Here is a 16363-nt window from a genome sequence, read left to right on the forward strand (position 1 = left end):
AAAAAAAAAAAAAAAAAAAAAAAAAAAAAAAAAAAAAAAACAAACAAAAGAAAACAAAAGGATATCATCTAGTTTTCTTTATTAAAAGGCTGTGGATGAGCTGCTTCTGCGGATCAAAAACGCCGCCGACGATAATCTCACCGGCGCCACAAACCAACACTGCCGATCAATCAATCAAACACAATCTCGCCCTCACTTCTGATGGCGCTTTCATGCCGTGACACACTAATCCTTATATTCCAGAGGCTAACCGTCGCCGATCTAGCGCGTGCGAGCTGCGTCTGTAAGGTTTGGAATTCTGTAGCCACAGAGGACGATCTGGTGGTATCGGCTTTCACATCTCCGTGGCGGATCAAAGAACTCGTTGGAAGACCAGCTTCTGGTACGTTCTGGAGAGACAACGGAATCTGGAAATTTGCAATTTCTCATCGGATTTGTCGTGGTGATAGTGTGACTAGCCTCGCCGTCAAATACTCCGTTCAGGTAACGAATTCAGTTACCTCTTTCGATTTCTTCGATTCATTTGGATATGTAATCTCAATTCTGTGTTCCTTTGGAAATGTTGTTCTTGAATCCAGATATATAAATTTGGAATTGTCCTATGTTGAATCTTATCTAAAGAGTCTGAAACTTAAAGAATCTAAGTTTGTGTAAGCTAAAATTGAATCCACATCCATGAGCTTGACTAGTTTTTGAATATTACATATTTTTTTTAAGGTTATGGACATAAAGCGGCTAAACAATATGATGAGCGACCATGGTATTTACTCAAGAGACAGACTGCTTATCCCGATAAGCAATCCCGAGATTCTTGCAAACACAACGTGCTACATAGAGCTAGACAAACATGCCAAACGCGAAGTAGCTGTGCTTTACCTCGAAGGTGCACCAAAGAGAGAACAAGATGTATCTGGTATGAATCAACTGTCCAACTTATCAGCTGATGGAAAGCGAAGGCTGATTGAGTCTCTAAGGAGAAGCATGCAAGTCGACGATGGAACTGCTCTGTACTACTTGGCTATCGCTGAAGGGGATCCCAGATCCGCATTGTCCGAGTTCTCGGCTGATCTCAGGTGGGAGAGGCAAGCGGGTCTCAACTAAGCTTTGGCAACGTAAGCTCCTGGATGTCTGATCCAAAAGGTAAATGAGTGTTTATAATGTATATGACGTATAGCGTGCCATCTTGTTTAATGTTGTATACATAAACTAATATACTTAGTTACTTACAATAGATTATTAGTGTGGGATTTGTTCTCTTGCAGGGTGAGAAAGTATCTTATCAGGAGTATGATTCATGAATTAGAATGTAATTAGCTCCAGTATATAAGAGTTATGGGGTGTGGCTACCCTGGCAAAGTCTTAGCTTCCTTGCTTGTTGTTGTTCATTTGGTGGTTCGGTGACCGAGATATCTCCGATTATTTCACAATTTTTAATTATCATCACATTAGTTTCAAACTAGAAGCACTATGTTATGGCATGGACGGATGGACCACTATCTTCCAAATTGTAAGAGAGACATATGTTGATGTTATTATGGACCAAATTAGCATGTGTTTCCAGTCGTTAAAATGTAAGAGCAGTAGAATTTGAAAGAAATACGATTTATCAAAACTAAAAGCAGTAATATAATTCGGAACCAATGAACATTGTAGTACACTAGCTCGAGCCAAACCAGTCTCCCTAGTGAACGTTGTAGTACTAGCTCAAGCCAAACCAGTCTCCCTAGTGAACATTATTATACTAGCTCAAGCCAAACCAGTCTCCCTAGTGAACATTGTTGTACTAGCTCAAGCCAAACCAGTCGCTTAGGTTTGATTAGGCAACATCAAGAGGTATGCAGATACGTATCAACTATTTTTAACTACTTGCCTAATTGACACCTCACCATCATCTATATTTATAAAGTTGGCTTTTCTTTCTTCTTCTTCCTCCATCTCATCAATTCTTATTTTCAATTTTAATAAATTAATTCACATCATCGAAAAAACATAAAATCTAAAATGAATGCATCAATTAATTGACTTATTTGTGTAATATTTTATTATTATTAAAAACAATTCTTTTAAATAATTTAAACTAAAATATAAACAAAAAAACAAAATGAGAAAAAATACAACAACAAAAAATTATCAAAGTAAATTAGAGATTACATAAACAAAGATATATATAAAAAGGGATTTTTGCCATTTCTACCATATTTTTTTAATTCTTTTCAAATCTACTATATTGGTAAAATCTTTTCAAATCTGCCATATTCATTAAAAATGGCAGTTTCAATTTTACCACATTACCCTTGCAATTAAGATTTGTTTCGAGGTTGGAAAGACGGGCGCGTGATAAAAAAACAATATATCGAGTAGTGGACAATATATTCATATTGTAATATGTCCACCAAAACAAGGTGGACAACATATTCATATTGGAACTTGTCTACCAAAACAAAGTGGACAACAAATTAATACTAGTTGTCCATGATTTGGGTAAATTCATTAAACAATTAAACAATTAAGTAATAGACAGCATATTAAAAGTGATTTGAACTAGTTTATCACAATAAATGTATAGACCAAATAACAAAACATGCGGATAGAAAATAAAATGTATACACGCGCAAACATAATGATAGACAATTTTCATACTCATAATAGGTTGTCCTACTAAGTTTGTAGGTTGTCCACCACCTGATTATATTTTTTCACAATAAACAATTTTACATCTAGTCCATAACAATCGATTTTCCAGATCTAATCCATAACAAACGATTACAGACGACAACAAGGGCTGGTCTACGAAAGAATGCCACAGGCAACAATGCGACACACACCAGAAAAGACATACACCAGAAAAGATAGGCCTGCGACACACATTGGAAAAGACAGACACCAGAAAAGACAGACCCCCGACACATACTGGAAAAGACAGACTTGCGACACACACCGGAAAAACAGACACGCGTGAGAAGGTAAGAAGGTTAATTTTTTTTTTCTTTTTTTTACTAATGTTTGGCCGAAGGATATTTGTGTAATTCGTTTCATACCCAATGTCATTGCTATGGCAGATTTTGAAAGGTGTAACTGGTTATGGCACATTTGGAAAGATTTTTCACTGTTCATGGCATATTAGTTAATTTTCTCTATAAAAAAAGAGAAAATATTAATCAAGTGCTCAAAAATTAAAATAATATATATATATATATATATATATATATATATTTAAGAAAAATATAAAAGGTTATTTGAAATAAAATATATTAAAATAATTATTCTGAACATCACACACACCAAAAAACAAAATAGTGAAAATTACAAAGAACGAATTTAAAAAATATATATATTTGTAAGAAAAACAATTACAATAGTAGTGGTAGATTACAGAATTTTAATTAAAATTTAAAAAGAGTTCTATTTTTGGATAAATACACATATTTAAAAGTTAGACTAATCTTATGAGTTTGTTGATTTAGGAAAATCAAAAAAAAAAAAAAACACTATATTGACCATAGTAGACTATACATATTTTAAAGTAAAAAAAATTATATATGTGAACATAATTTTTCTTTTGTCAAACAATTAAGATAAAATGTAATATTTGATATTATAATATGATGTTTATGGATAAAACGAGTCCAATTATGAGTTTTATTACTAGGAAGCAAAACTTCTGTGTACTATATAACACTGTTAAATAAACTTTGAGACAAAAAGTATATATTTTCTATAAAAAAATTTATGTCTACGTTAGTAAGTAATGATCACTCAGCCGATAAAAAAAGTATTAGAAGATGACAAATAGTTATGATATGTCTTCATAATTAATATATTATAAGTGAGATAATAAAATGTGAAAAGAGAGTAGATGCAAAAGATGATGAATGTATACCAGAAAATAAAGAAATAATTAATTGTAAAAAATGTTAAAAGAAATAGATAAGTTATACATCACTTAATAAAATAAGTTTGACATCCATATAGATTTATATTTTCATATTGAATAATAGTAATTATATTCAACGGTTTATATTAATAATAACAAAATTATAGTCCCACGTAACGCGCGGTTATAAATCTAGTTTTATTATAAATCGAGGTCGGTATTATGCGAATTACATCAAAGTATAGTCTTAGTCATGGCTAAATTTTTTACCACCATTATCCTTATCTTTGTTTCTCTTGTTCTATTTGCTGATTTTGGTGAGTGTCTTATCATATGCCTTGAAAATGTGTTCAAGATTTGTTTCTTTCATTTATATAATTAACCTTTCACACATTTATACGCAGAAGCACCGACAATTGTGAAGGGGGCGCTTTGCAATAGAGAAAGTGAGACATGGTCAAGACGTTGTGTAAAAGATGGTCAGTGCAGGGATCATTGCATTAACAATGATAGAGGAGTAGATGGAAACTGCGCTGGTGGCTACCCGTGGTACAGAGGATGTTTCTGCTTCTTTGCTTGCTAATATATACCAAAGCTATTCGTTGCTTGTGTGTTTATTTTACATAAAATAAGTCTGCGATGGATCTCCAGCCGGTGGATCTCTATATCATAACCAGTGGCTTTGACCCAAAAATGTATACAAGAAATATTTAGTTTTAATTAATATTAAAAACAAAATTAATAAGTTATATATGTGCATTATAACTTGAAGATGTTCTGAGGCCATAAAGCATGATAAGTTAGTTTTCTCAGTATTCTACTTTGTCACAAAAAAATTCCTTTATATCGGATAATAACATATTTCATGTTATGAATATTTAAGAAATGGTACTCTTAACACGATAGTAAGAGAAATGATGTTGTTAAAAAAAACCATAGGTATCATCGTGTTCTCTATCTCTTATCTCTAACTGGTTCAGTAACTAGCTGCTCTCATTAGGGGTAGGCATTTAAACCGAACCGAACTAAACAAAATCAAACCAACCAACCGAAATCCAACCAACCCAAACCAAACTCAATCCTACACTCCAACCATTTAGTTATATTTCTTCTCAATCCAAACAGTTCAGTTCGGTACGGTTTTAAACCAAATCGAACCGATAACCCAATATGTATATTAAATTAATCAATTAATAATATTAGTAAAATTGTAAATATATGATCTTACTTAGAAAAACTTACATTTGGTTTATATTTTACTTTATTTTCACTTTTCTAATAAAATTAACTAAATATAAATATAGATTTAATTATATTTAACATTAGGGATTTTATTTTTACATGGTAAAATTTTTTAGCTTTGCTAATTTATTTGATTAATTCACGTACAATTTGTTGCTTAGTTTATACCTATAATCAAACCACAATAAATTTTATTTTGTTACATTAACTAATTTTTAAATCGAATTAAAACTGAACCAAAGTAAAACCAAAGCGAATTAAACATAAAGCGATCCAAACACAAACCAAACTAACTTTGGTTGAGTTTGGTTAAAGTGTTACCAAAACTGAATAAAACCGAACCGAACCAAATCAAACCTAAACTTAAACCAAAATACCCACCCCTAACTCTAATAAAGATGAATTCATATCATGTAGTGCACGTCAATATCTTTCCATTCTGTGACGTGTAAGTTTTTTTTTTTGTCGGCCAACATGTTATAAAGAGTATGTATACATCGTTTGTTCAACATTAACAGACACAAGAGACGACCAAAGGAGAATTCTTAACTCTAGCCTCCTTTGCTAGTGTGACAACCCGTCTCGTGGAAAGGTTGTTAAGGGTGGGGAGCAGGGTTTGAGGAATGTTTGGCGCACCAATAACCTACTGGTGGATTTGGATGTGAGTTCTTTTCTACGATGAGGGGTTAGGATCGATGCCCTGCAGGACCAACTTAGGGCCTATGGAGACAAGCTAGCGGAGGCTAGTAGGGTCCACGGGACGGGTTGTCACAGCTAGTGTATCAGCCAATACATTGCTATTTCTACCAAAAAATTAAATTTATGGAGACTATTACTCAATGCAAGTATGTCCTCCAAGTATCCTTGAACTTCTCCGACATTTTCCAATGGACAGTCTTGTTTCTGATTCTTTTCCAAATAAGTATATATAACCTTTGAGTCTCCACAGAAAGTAACTGGTTGATAGTCAAGATTCTTTGTCTGGAGGAGAGCTTCCCTAAGTGCGATGGGTTCTGCTTCAAGAGCTGAGCTGGTGGGTTCGATTGATGAAGATCTGATAACTCTCTAATTTAAATGTTTTAAGCATCCTATTTGTCCATATTTTGCAGTATTCACACCCTAACCTTAGCATTTTTAGGTCATTAACTGCAGAAATTCGCATTTAGGCCATTTAGGGTTGCATTCTTGCATTTGCATATTTTGGATGAAAACAGGTGCTTTAGAGCCTAAAATGGAGAGAAACAAGGTCAAATCCGAGCATGTACCCGAAGGAGCTATTGAGCAGGAAGAACAGTCCGAACCCCAACCCGATCGAGAAGGATTCAAGAGAAGGAAGAACAACCCGAAGACCTACCCGAGGAGTAACCTGGCCTCATCCTCGTGCACATCATCGAGCAGACCCTCGGGCAGGACTGGGAAGCTAGGTTAAAGGGGTTTCCATATATAAATCCCCCTCTTCTTCCTCTCGTCCTAGCACGCCGCAGACCCTCAAACCAGAGAGCGAGAGCTTCTGAGAGAGATCTTGAGCGACTCAAACTCTTTTTCCAATTTGTTAGGATTTATTTTACTTCTTTTTGCCATCGTTTTAGATTTCTACTCTGTACTCTTCACTTCTATTTTTATATTTCAATACAATGCAATTTTCGTTTATCTATGCTTTTATGTTTTCTGCAATAAAATCTGAGTAGTGAAACAAAGTTTCTAGGGATGGGATAGACAATTAGGTGTTCTTGATCGGTTAGGATGTCTTAGCTTGGTTGTTTATGTTTTATAAATTCCTTTCTAGATTGGTGTTTTTAATTCTATCAACAGACCGAGACGTTGAGATTAGATCTAGGGTGTTTTACAATCAAGAGATGTAGATGAAATGCTTGAATCAATCAATGCTAGAGATTTACTCACTTAGCCTAAGAGATTAGATGTGTAAGGAGTTTATTGACAATAATGAATCGGTTTGTATTGCCTGCTTGGTCATGTTTCTCCAACGAGAGTTGGGTAGGGAAGTGATCAAGGTTGATTGTTTTTATAAAGAGAGTGTTTTAACAAGATTTTAGAGATTCATTGTCTAAGAAATATTTGCTTGAGGCATGTAGGACTTCCATACTGGTCAAGAACACTTAGGAGTCGATTACCCCATTCTTAGGAGCTTTCACATCTTGATAATTTACACTTTTATTCATCACTCGACCCTATACCCGAATTGGTACTCGATCACCAGCTTCGTGTACGCCCTCGAGTTGTTCATACTTTCTTTGTTTACTCTATCACCCCACACGATCCTGTACTTGAATGCTTGCATCGAGTGCTTAGGTCGTGGGGTTCTTGTTTATTTAATTTCTTTTATTTATTTTAGGATTGTTAGATCAAACCCCATTATTGCTTGGCTTGACTTGCATAGTTCTGATCAGATCTCATCTGCTAGCATAACAACCATTTGGATTGATAACCCTTTGTACTACAACTGCATAGGGAACTGATACCCTGGGTAAAAATCCTGTTATCAATTTGGTGCTGTTGCCATTTGGTTGAATTTTATTTGCTACGTTTAAGATTTCAGAACTTGCTAGATCAAGTTCTATTATCTACATTGGTTTGGAAACTGACTTGTTTGCCTTCGTCTTTGTTTGTTTTGCATTTCAGGTACAACCCGAGTACCCACACGACCTGTCACTCGGTCACCAGGATCGGGTAGACCTTTGTGCACTCACTCGGTCACCTGCTTGTGCATGCAAACACGATCCAAGGGTAGCCAACACTTGAGTCATTTCATAGACAACATTGACAGACCAAGGTTACTCCATCAACAACAAGTACCACAACCGCAACCGACCACAATTGAGGAGATAATGAATAATCAGAATGGTCCACCAGCTCCTCCAGTGAGGACCAACATAAGAGCAGGGGATGCTCCATCTACTCATACTCAAAGAAATGGCATTGTGCCACCTGCTGTTCAGAACAACAACTTTGAGATAAAGAGTAGTCTCATCCAGATGATACAAAGCAACAAGTTTCATCGATTGCCAATGGAGGACCCATTGGACCATTTGGATGAGTTTGATAGGCTCTGTAGCCTAACAAAGATTAATGGAGTTAGTGAAGATGAATTCAAACTCTGGCTTTTCCCCTTTTCCTTGGGAGACAAAGCACACATCTGGGAGAAATCACTCCCCAAAGAGTCCATCACCATCTGGGAAACATGCAAGAAGGCGTTTCTAGCCAAATTCTTCTCTAACTCCAGAACCGCAAGACTGCGAAATGACATCTCCAGCTTTGTTCAGAAGAACAATGAGACGTTCAGTAAATCTTAGGAACGTTTCAAGGGATACACCACCAGATGCCCTCATCATGGATTCAGCAATGCTTCATTGCTGAGTACATATACCGAGGAGTGGTCCCTAAGATACAAATTCTGTTGGCACCGCAAGCAATGGTAACTTCCTCAACAAAGATGTCGATGAAGGTTGGGATCTAGTGGAGAACTTGGCTCAATCTGATGGGCATTACAATGAGGAGTATGATCGTAATGTGCGATCTACTGAGAGGATGATGCCAAGTACATGAGGGACATGAAAGCCCTCAATGACAAGCTCGATAAGCTCCTCAACCAGCAGCAGCATGTCCATGCAATCTCAGAGGAAGAGCAGTTTCCGCAACAAGATGGGGAGAATGCTCAGCTAGAGGACATGAACTACATTAATAATCAACGCGGTCACAAGACAAGGCACAGAACCTACATCCCCAATCAACAGACTATCAGCCCAGTACCTTCATATCATTCCTCATCCCTCGATTTGCTTTCAATGATGCACCAAGTCCTGTCAACTCAGAAGACCGATGCCATACAAATTACTACAAGATTCGATGATCTCGCCTGCCGTTTATCAGCCAATTACCAGCAACTACACAGCAAGTTTGATGCCTTGAGCTCTCGAATTCAGGTGCTTACAGATAAATCAGCTTCAACTTCAAAACGTCAGGAGTCTGCGCTAGCCATAGCCCTACGTAGTGGACGCCAATTACCACCTCGGACGGCACCACCACACATTACTGAGGACAGCAATGACTTAGATGGGGAGGATCTCCGTGAACCGCCCACCCCTGCTCAACCACAAAACCATTCTACAGAGCAACCCGACCCCGCACCCGATCACACTACCCGGATAGATGATCGGGTTGATACTCCGGTCAGTCCACCTCATACAGACAAACCAGGAGGAGAGAAACAGAACGAAAGACGATTCATCTCTCCACCTTACAAGCCACCCTTGCCATTTCCTGGACGATTTCGCAAAGAACGTCTTGAGAAGTACAAGGCATTGTTCGAATGGATGCTTTCACCCTGATAAACCTTACAAGAAATTCCTGAAAGATGCGGTGATGGAACGGATCAAACAAGTTCAAGGGATGGTCATACTCAATCACGAGTGCAGTGCTATAATCCAGAGGACTACTGCACCTAAGAAACTGAGCGACCCGGGGTCGTTCACTTTGCCTTGCTCGATTAAACCTTTGATGTTTGGCAGATGTCTCTGCGACTTGGGGGCATCAGTCAGCTTAATGCCTTTAACTGTAGCCAAACGTCTTGGATTTGAGAAATTCAAACCCACCAACATCCAACTAGTTCTGGCAGATCGAACTACAAGGTTGCCAACTGAAGTATTGGAAGACTTCCCGGTCAAGGTAGGTTCAGTAGACGTACCAACCAACTTCATGGTTTTGGAAATGGATGTAGAGCCAAGGGATCCGCTTATCTTAGGACGACCATTTTTAGCCACAGCAGGAGCTATGATAGATGTGAGGAACGGGAAGGTAGATCTGAGGCTCGGGAAAGACCTTATTATGTAGTTTGACATTCGGGAAACCATGAAAAAGCCCACAATCGTGGGGCAAACCTTCTGTCCAGAGGAGTTAGGAAAACTGCGTGAGGAGGTGTTTGAGAAGATAGCAATCGGGGTTTGCCTACAGACAGCGCTAACAAATGATAGTAAGGATGGATTCGTACACCGAGAAATGGAGCTCTACAAGGAGCTGCTTGACACTTATTGGGAAGTCATCGAACCGGAGTTGAGTGAAGACACGAGGGAGGCTGAAAAGGAGGGAATAATGCTCGGCAACCGAAGCTCGAACAAGTCAGTAGTCACCTCCTGGGTCGTGTCGTGCAGTTGCTTAACGCTAGGCCACCCGATCACCAACCCGATCACTAACACGACCGCTCCACTGAGTAAGGTGATCGAGCACCACCTCGAGCCGCAACTCCAAACCACTGATGATTGGTCTGAGTCAAAGGTGCCTAAAGTAGAACTCAAACCTCTTCCGTCTGGGCTAAGGTACTCTTTCTTGGGACCTAATTCAACTTATCCATTTATCGTCAATTCTAGCCTGCCCGAAAAAGAGCTGAAATTGCTTTGCACTCGGTTAAGAAACTATAGAGGAGCAATAGTCTACACTCTAGATGACTTCAAGGGTATATCCCCTGATCTCTACACCCACCGGATAAACCTGGAGGATGAGTCGTACTCTAGTGTGGAACCTCAACGTCGGCTAAACCTGAACCTGAAAGAAGTGGTGAAAAAGGAAATTATGAAGTTGCTCGATGCTGGAGTTATCTACCCGATCTCTTATAGTACTTGAGTGTCACCGGTGCACTACGTTCCGAAGAGAGGAGGAATCACCGTTGTCAAAAACGAGAAAGATGAGCTAATTCCCACAAGGACGATAACAGGTCATCGAATGTGTATTGACTATACGAAGCTTAACGCAGACTCTAGGAAGGATCATTTCCCCCTGCCTTTCATCGACCAGATGCTGGAACGACTCACTAACCACCCCTACTACTATTTCCTTGATGGGTATAGTGGGTTTTTCCAAATACCTATACACCCTGCCGACCAGGAGAAACGACATTCACCTGCCCTTATGGTACTTTTCCCTATCGGAGGATGCCTTTCGGTTTGTGCAACACTCCCGCAACTTTCCAAAGATGCATGACGTCCATCTTCTCGGATTTAATAGAAGAGATGGTGGAAGTTTTCATGGATGACTTTTCAGTATATGGAACCTCTTTCTCATCTTGTCTTTCAAACCTCTGCAAGGTGCTCAAAAGGTGTGAAGAAATCAACCTAGTGTTAAACTGGGAAAAGTACCACTTTATGGTTCAGGAGGGGATAGTCCTAGGACACAAGATCTCAGAAAAGGGGATAGAGGTCAACAAGGCTAAGATAGAAGTAATGGTTCAACTGCAACCCCCTAAATCGGTGAGAGACGTCAGAAGCTTTTTTGGTCACGCAGGGTTCTACAGGCGAATTATTAAAGACTTCTCTAAGATCGCCCGACCGTTAACGCGGCTCCTTTGCAAAGAGGCAGAGTTTATTGTCGACAAGGACTATCTAGACGCTTTCAACAAGATAAAGGAGGCTTTGGTGAGCGCACCAATAGTTCAAGCACCTAATTGGGATCATCCTTTCGAGATTATGTGTGATGCATCAGATTACACTGTGGGGGCGGTACTGGGCCAAATAATAGATAAAAAACCTCCATGTGATCTACTACGCCAGTAGAACCATGGACGATGCCTAGACGAGGTTTGCGGCAACTGAAAAAGAGCTCCTTGCTGTGGTTATTGCGTTTGAGAAATTCCAAAGTTACTTAGTCGGATCGAAAGTGATTGTTTACACGGATCATGCCGATCTAAGGTACATTTACTCAAAAAAGGACGCCAAACCATTTGTCTAGAATTCGACAAAGAAATTCTTGATAAGAAAGGAATCGAAAACGGGGTAGCAGACCATTTGTCTAGGATGAGAATTGAGGATCCACTTCCAATAGATGATTCAATGCCCGAAGAGAGACTGATGCACATCGACTTCGTGGAATAAATGAGCCACACGATCGGACACACGATAGCTCACTCGATCCCTAAGTCAACCGGGTTGATCGAGTTCATGGCAATCGAGTCGGCTAAGCTACCATGGTACTCAGATTTCGTGAACTACATGGTGTGCGGGGAAATTCCTAAGGACTATGATGTTCATAAAAAGAAGAAGTTCTTCAGGGATGTCAATAGCTATTACTGGGATGAACCTTGTTTATACAAAAAAGGGATAGATGGCCTACTCAGACGATGTATAGCAGAAGAAGAGGTCCGAGGAGTACTAGAGCACTGTCATTGTAATGACCCTCACCAAGGGGTAAATTTCAAAATAAAAACTAAAGGCCAAAAGACCAAGAAGGGAAGCCAACAAGGAGAAAAGAAAGTTTGATGTAGAAAAGTCCGAGAAAATTTGGACGAATCGAGAAATGGCCGAGTTGTCCGAAGATGTCCGAAGGACCGAGAGTTGCCTGAGAAGCTACCGAGAATTGCCGAAAAAGTCCGATAGTTGCCGAGAGTGCCGAGATGGATCGAGAATCGCCGAGAGCTGACCGACGATCGACCGAGAGACACTAACCGATCCCACAAGAAAGTCTTCCTTCATCAAAATCGCCTAAGTCAAGAGAAGAAGTGGAGGATTAAATTAATCAAATAAAGATAGTGGAGTTAGTGGAAGATTAATTTAATCAAGGAAGAGTTAGTGGAGTTACTGGGATCTTAAACAATTAAGAAGAAGTTAGTGGAGTTAGTGGAGGATTAAACAAATCCAATGATGAGAGTGGCGTTTTAGTGGCCAAGTATTAGTGTTAAACACAACCAAGTGTTAAACCACATGCACTAAGAAGAAGAAATAAGTCTCATGCATTGGCTATCTTCACCGCCCAAGTCCTCTATAAATAGAGCCTCACTTCTCTCATTTTCGCACAAGGTCACAAGGGGTAAGGAGAGAAAATTGAGAGAGAAAGTGAGCGAGAGAGAAGAGAGAAAAGAGTGAGCGAGTTCGTGAAAGAGAAGAAGAGAAGAAGAGAAGAATCAAGACAAGACTATCGACCGCAAGTTGAATCGATAAGGAAATCGATCTCAACCAAAGAGGAGATCTCATGCACTAAGAAGAAGAAATAAGTCTCATGCATTGGCTATCTCCACCGCCCAAGTCCTCTATAAATAGAGCCTCACTTCTCTCATTTTCGCACAAGGTCACAAGGGGTAAGGAGAGAAAATTGAGAGAGAAAGTGAGCGAGAGAAAAGAGAGAAAAGAGTGGGCGAGTTCGTGAAAGAGAAGAAGAGAAGAAGAGAAGAATCAAGACAAGACTATCGACCGCAGGTTGAATCGATAAGGAAATCGATCTCAACCAAAGAGGAGATCCGAGTGTGCCGCGGAGAAGCTTCATCAAGGGAGACCGATCATTGACGGTTTACTGTGAGTTCAGGCACATATTTTGCCGGACTAGATGGGAATTAAAGACATCTATCTAGTGCACGGTTTGCATGAAGCATTTATTTGCATTTTACTTGAATTTCTTTTGTGATTTTCTTGTTTAAATGCATGCGCGGTGAGGTTACACCAGTTGCTAGATCGAAATGTTCTAGTGATAAGGGTGATAACTAGTTAAGATACTTATAAAATTATGAGCTTAAAAACCATATAAACTCAAGTATCAACTTCGGTGAAGTCTTAATGCGTTTTAGTCCGCGAGAAATTCCGGCTAAGCGTAGTAAGACTTGGTATTGCTATCCTTCCCATTCCGTACCACATGCAGCCGCGACATGCAACCCATGTTCGTGTGCTTGTAGTGTTGGTTACGAAGAGCTCGGAGGTTACTGGGCTCGCTACCCTGGCCGAGGCTGTCTACACGACGGTGTGGCTTTGAGTGAAGTCCGATTACATGCCTATGTGGTTGTAAAACGGTTGTTCATGAGGGGTTAAGGAAAGGATGCATACCGGGCCCAATAAATTAGAACTTGTTAAAAACTCTTGTTTTATTTCAAGTTTATGTTGTTGCACGTTGTTGCACGTTGTTGCATGTTGTTGTATTTGCTTGCTAGATTAATTTGCTTAGCTCATTAGCTTCCGCATGTTATCTCTGATTGTTGTTGTATTGTTTGCTCGCTTGCATGTTAATTGCTTCGCTTGCATGTTGTTTGTATATGCTCGCATGTTGTTTGTATATGCTTGCATGTTGTTTGTTGATGGGGTTTGGGGATTGGGGATTATTTCTTTGCAGGAACCCTGAGCTCACTAAGTAATCCTAGATTACTTACAATAAATATTTGTGTTGCAGGTAACCCTAGAGGGAACTAGAGGGCGTGGTGAACGATAGGAACCCGGAGTAGTTTTGTTTTGTGTCTATTGTAAAGTAAAAGTATGTTTTATTTCGGATCAAACTTTGGCACTAGGCCTTATCCAAAAACTCTACAACCTTTTGTTTAATCGTTTGTTATAAATTCTTTTTACTTAGCAATGTAATCGGATTTCTTTTAATCGGGCGAGTGGTACTGATATAGACTTTGTCCAGGTCGGCTCAACGCACGGCGTGTCTGTAGGGTTGCAAAGCCTTAAGGACGTGTCGTGTGGTCGGGAACCTCATCGATGGACTGACCAAAGGGTCCTGATTCGTTCTTGTACCCGGCCGGATCATTGGTGAACGTTTCCAAAGTAGCGTCCCAGGGCTGTCTGATGGCCTTCGTGGTCATAGTACGGTTCGGGGGCGTTACAGTCATGGGTTCGCCTATGGAGGACATTTTGCTACCTTCAAAACCGTCCAAAAGATACTTGAAGCTTGTCTCTGGTGGCCAACCATGTTCAAAGACGTGCAACTCTTCATAAAAAATGTGACTCATGCCAGAAAATGGGTAACATCGGTAGAAGAAACGAAATGCCTCAACAGCCGATCTTAGAAGTCGAAATTTTCGATGTCTGGGGAACAGATTTCATGGGACCTTTCAACCCACCTTCCAATTGAAACATGTACATCCTGGTGACAGTTGACTATGTCTCAAAGTGGGTCGAAGCAATCGCCAGTCCGACAAATGATCACAAGGTCGTAATGAAGATGTTCAAAAACATCATTTTCCCGAGGTTTGGAATCCCAAGGGTAGTGATCAGTGAAGGAGCAACCCATTTCATTAACAGAGTTTTCGATGGCTTGTTAAGAAAGCACAGAGTCAGGCATAAAGTTGCAATAGCTTACCACCCATAGACCAGCGGACAAGTGGAAGTGAGTAATAAACAGATCAAAGCGATATTAGCCAAAATCGTGGGAATCACAAAAATGGATTGGGCATTCAAGCTAGATGATGCGCTATGGGCTTACAGGACCGCTTACAAAACACCGATTGGGCGAACGCCTTTCCAGCTTCTTTATAGAAAAAATTGTCACCTTCCGGTCGAGGTAGAATATAAAGCTACGTGGGCGATCAAGCTACTGAATTTGGACATAAAAACTGCTCAAGAAAGGAGAGCAATGGATCTCCACGAACTTGATGAGATACGGTTGGAGGCTTATGATAATTCGAGGATCTACAAGGAAAGAATCAAAGCCTTTCATGACAAAAAAATCCAACACAAGGATTTGAAAGCTGGAGACAAAGTCCTTTTATTCAACTCAAATCTTCGGCAATTCCCCGGGAAGCTCAAGTCAAGATGGTCAGGACCTTTCGAAGTTAAAGAGGTTATGCCCTATGGAGCAGTGACATTGCTCGGGAAGGATGGGACTGAGTTTACTGTGAACGGGCAGAGAGTGAAGAAATACATGGTAAATGAGAGCATAGAGGCGGGGTCATCTTTGCATCTCGCCGATCCCGCACCGGTCTGAGATAAATCGTAAGTCAAGCTTAGCGACTATAAACAAGGTCAGTTGGGAGGAAATCCCTACGGCAGAGTTGTAAATATAACTTACGTTTTTAAGTCTTTCCTCTCCTTAGTATTATGAGCTACGCGATGCCATACCCGATCAACCCCTCGGATGTTGGTCCGAGCAAGTCGTCCGTGCACATAACCGAGCTCTCTGATGAACGAATCCCGACACCTGCTGAAGCCGGTGATGATCCTGGCTACACTTTGGCGTACATGGAAGCTGCTACAAGCTCCTTCTTCACCAACCCATGAGGTACCACATTCATCCAACCTTTGTAAATAACATTGCATTTAGTTTTATTTTACTTGTGTGATTCTTGGATTATTTTTCAGACTTTTATTTACATAGGGACTGTGTAATTTAAGTTTGGGGGAGGGTCCTAGAATGTATATAACAATGTGTTTTATTTTCTTATTTTCTTATTTCAAATTTTTGCATGCTAGTTTTATTCATTTGAGTCTGCATCTATTTGCATTGAAAAACCCGAAAAGAAATTTAAAAAAAAAAAAAAAAAAAAAA

The 16363-nt window shown here is 39.5% G+C and overlaps 3 protein-coding genes across 3 annotated transcripts; all 3 read left to right on the top strand.

The window, feature by feature from the left end:
• On the top strand, positions 182 to 1533 carry LOC104787360 (F-box protein At1g55000; the record flags this gene model as incomplete). The annotated part of the gene is given in 2 exon segments (XM_010512933.2): positions 182 to 483; positions 718 to 1533. Coding segments are annotated over 2 exon segments (666 nt in total). The 3' UTR covers positions 1102 to 1533.
• On the top strand, positions 4128 to 4623 carry LOC109133033 (defensin-like protein 18). Its single transcript, XM_019245565.1, has 2 exons — positions 4128 to 4191; positions 4279 to 4623. The coding sequence occupies exons 1-2, from the start codon at positions 4128 to 4130 to the stop codon at positions 4455 to 4457; spliced, it is 243 nt and encodes an 80-aa protein (XP_019101110.1). The 3' UTR covers positions 4458 to 4623.
• On the top strand, positions 15260 to 15802 carry LOC104789465. The gene has a single exon (XM_010515159.1). It carries the CDS (start codon positions 15260 to 15262, stop codon positions 15800 to 15802), a length of 543 nt encoding a protein of 180 aa, XP_010513461.1.

The sequence above is a fragment of the Camelina sativa genome, chromosome 5 (assembly GCF_000633955.1).
Source record: "Camelina sativa cultivar DH55 chromosome 5, Cs, whole genome shotgun sequence".
Lineage (NCBI taxonomy): Eukaryota > Viridiplantae > Streptophyta > Magnoliopsida > Brassicales > Brassicaceae > Camelina > Camelina sativa.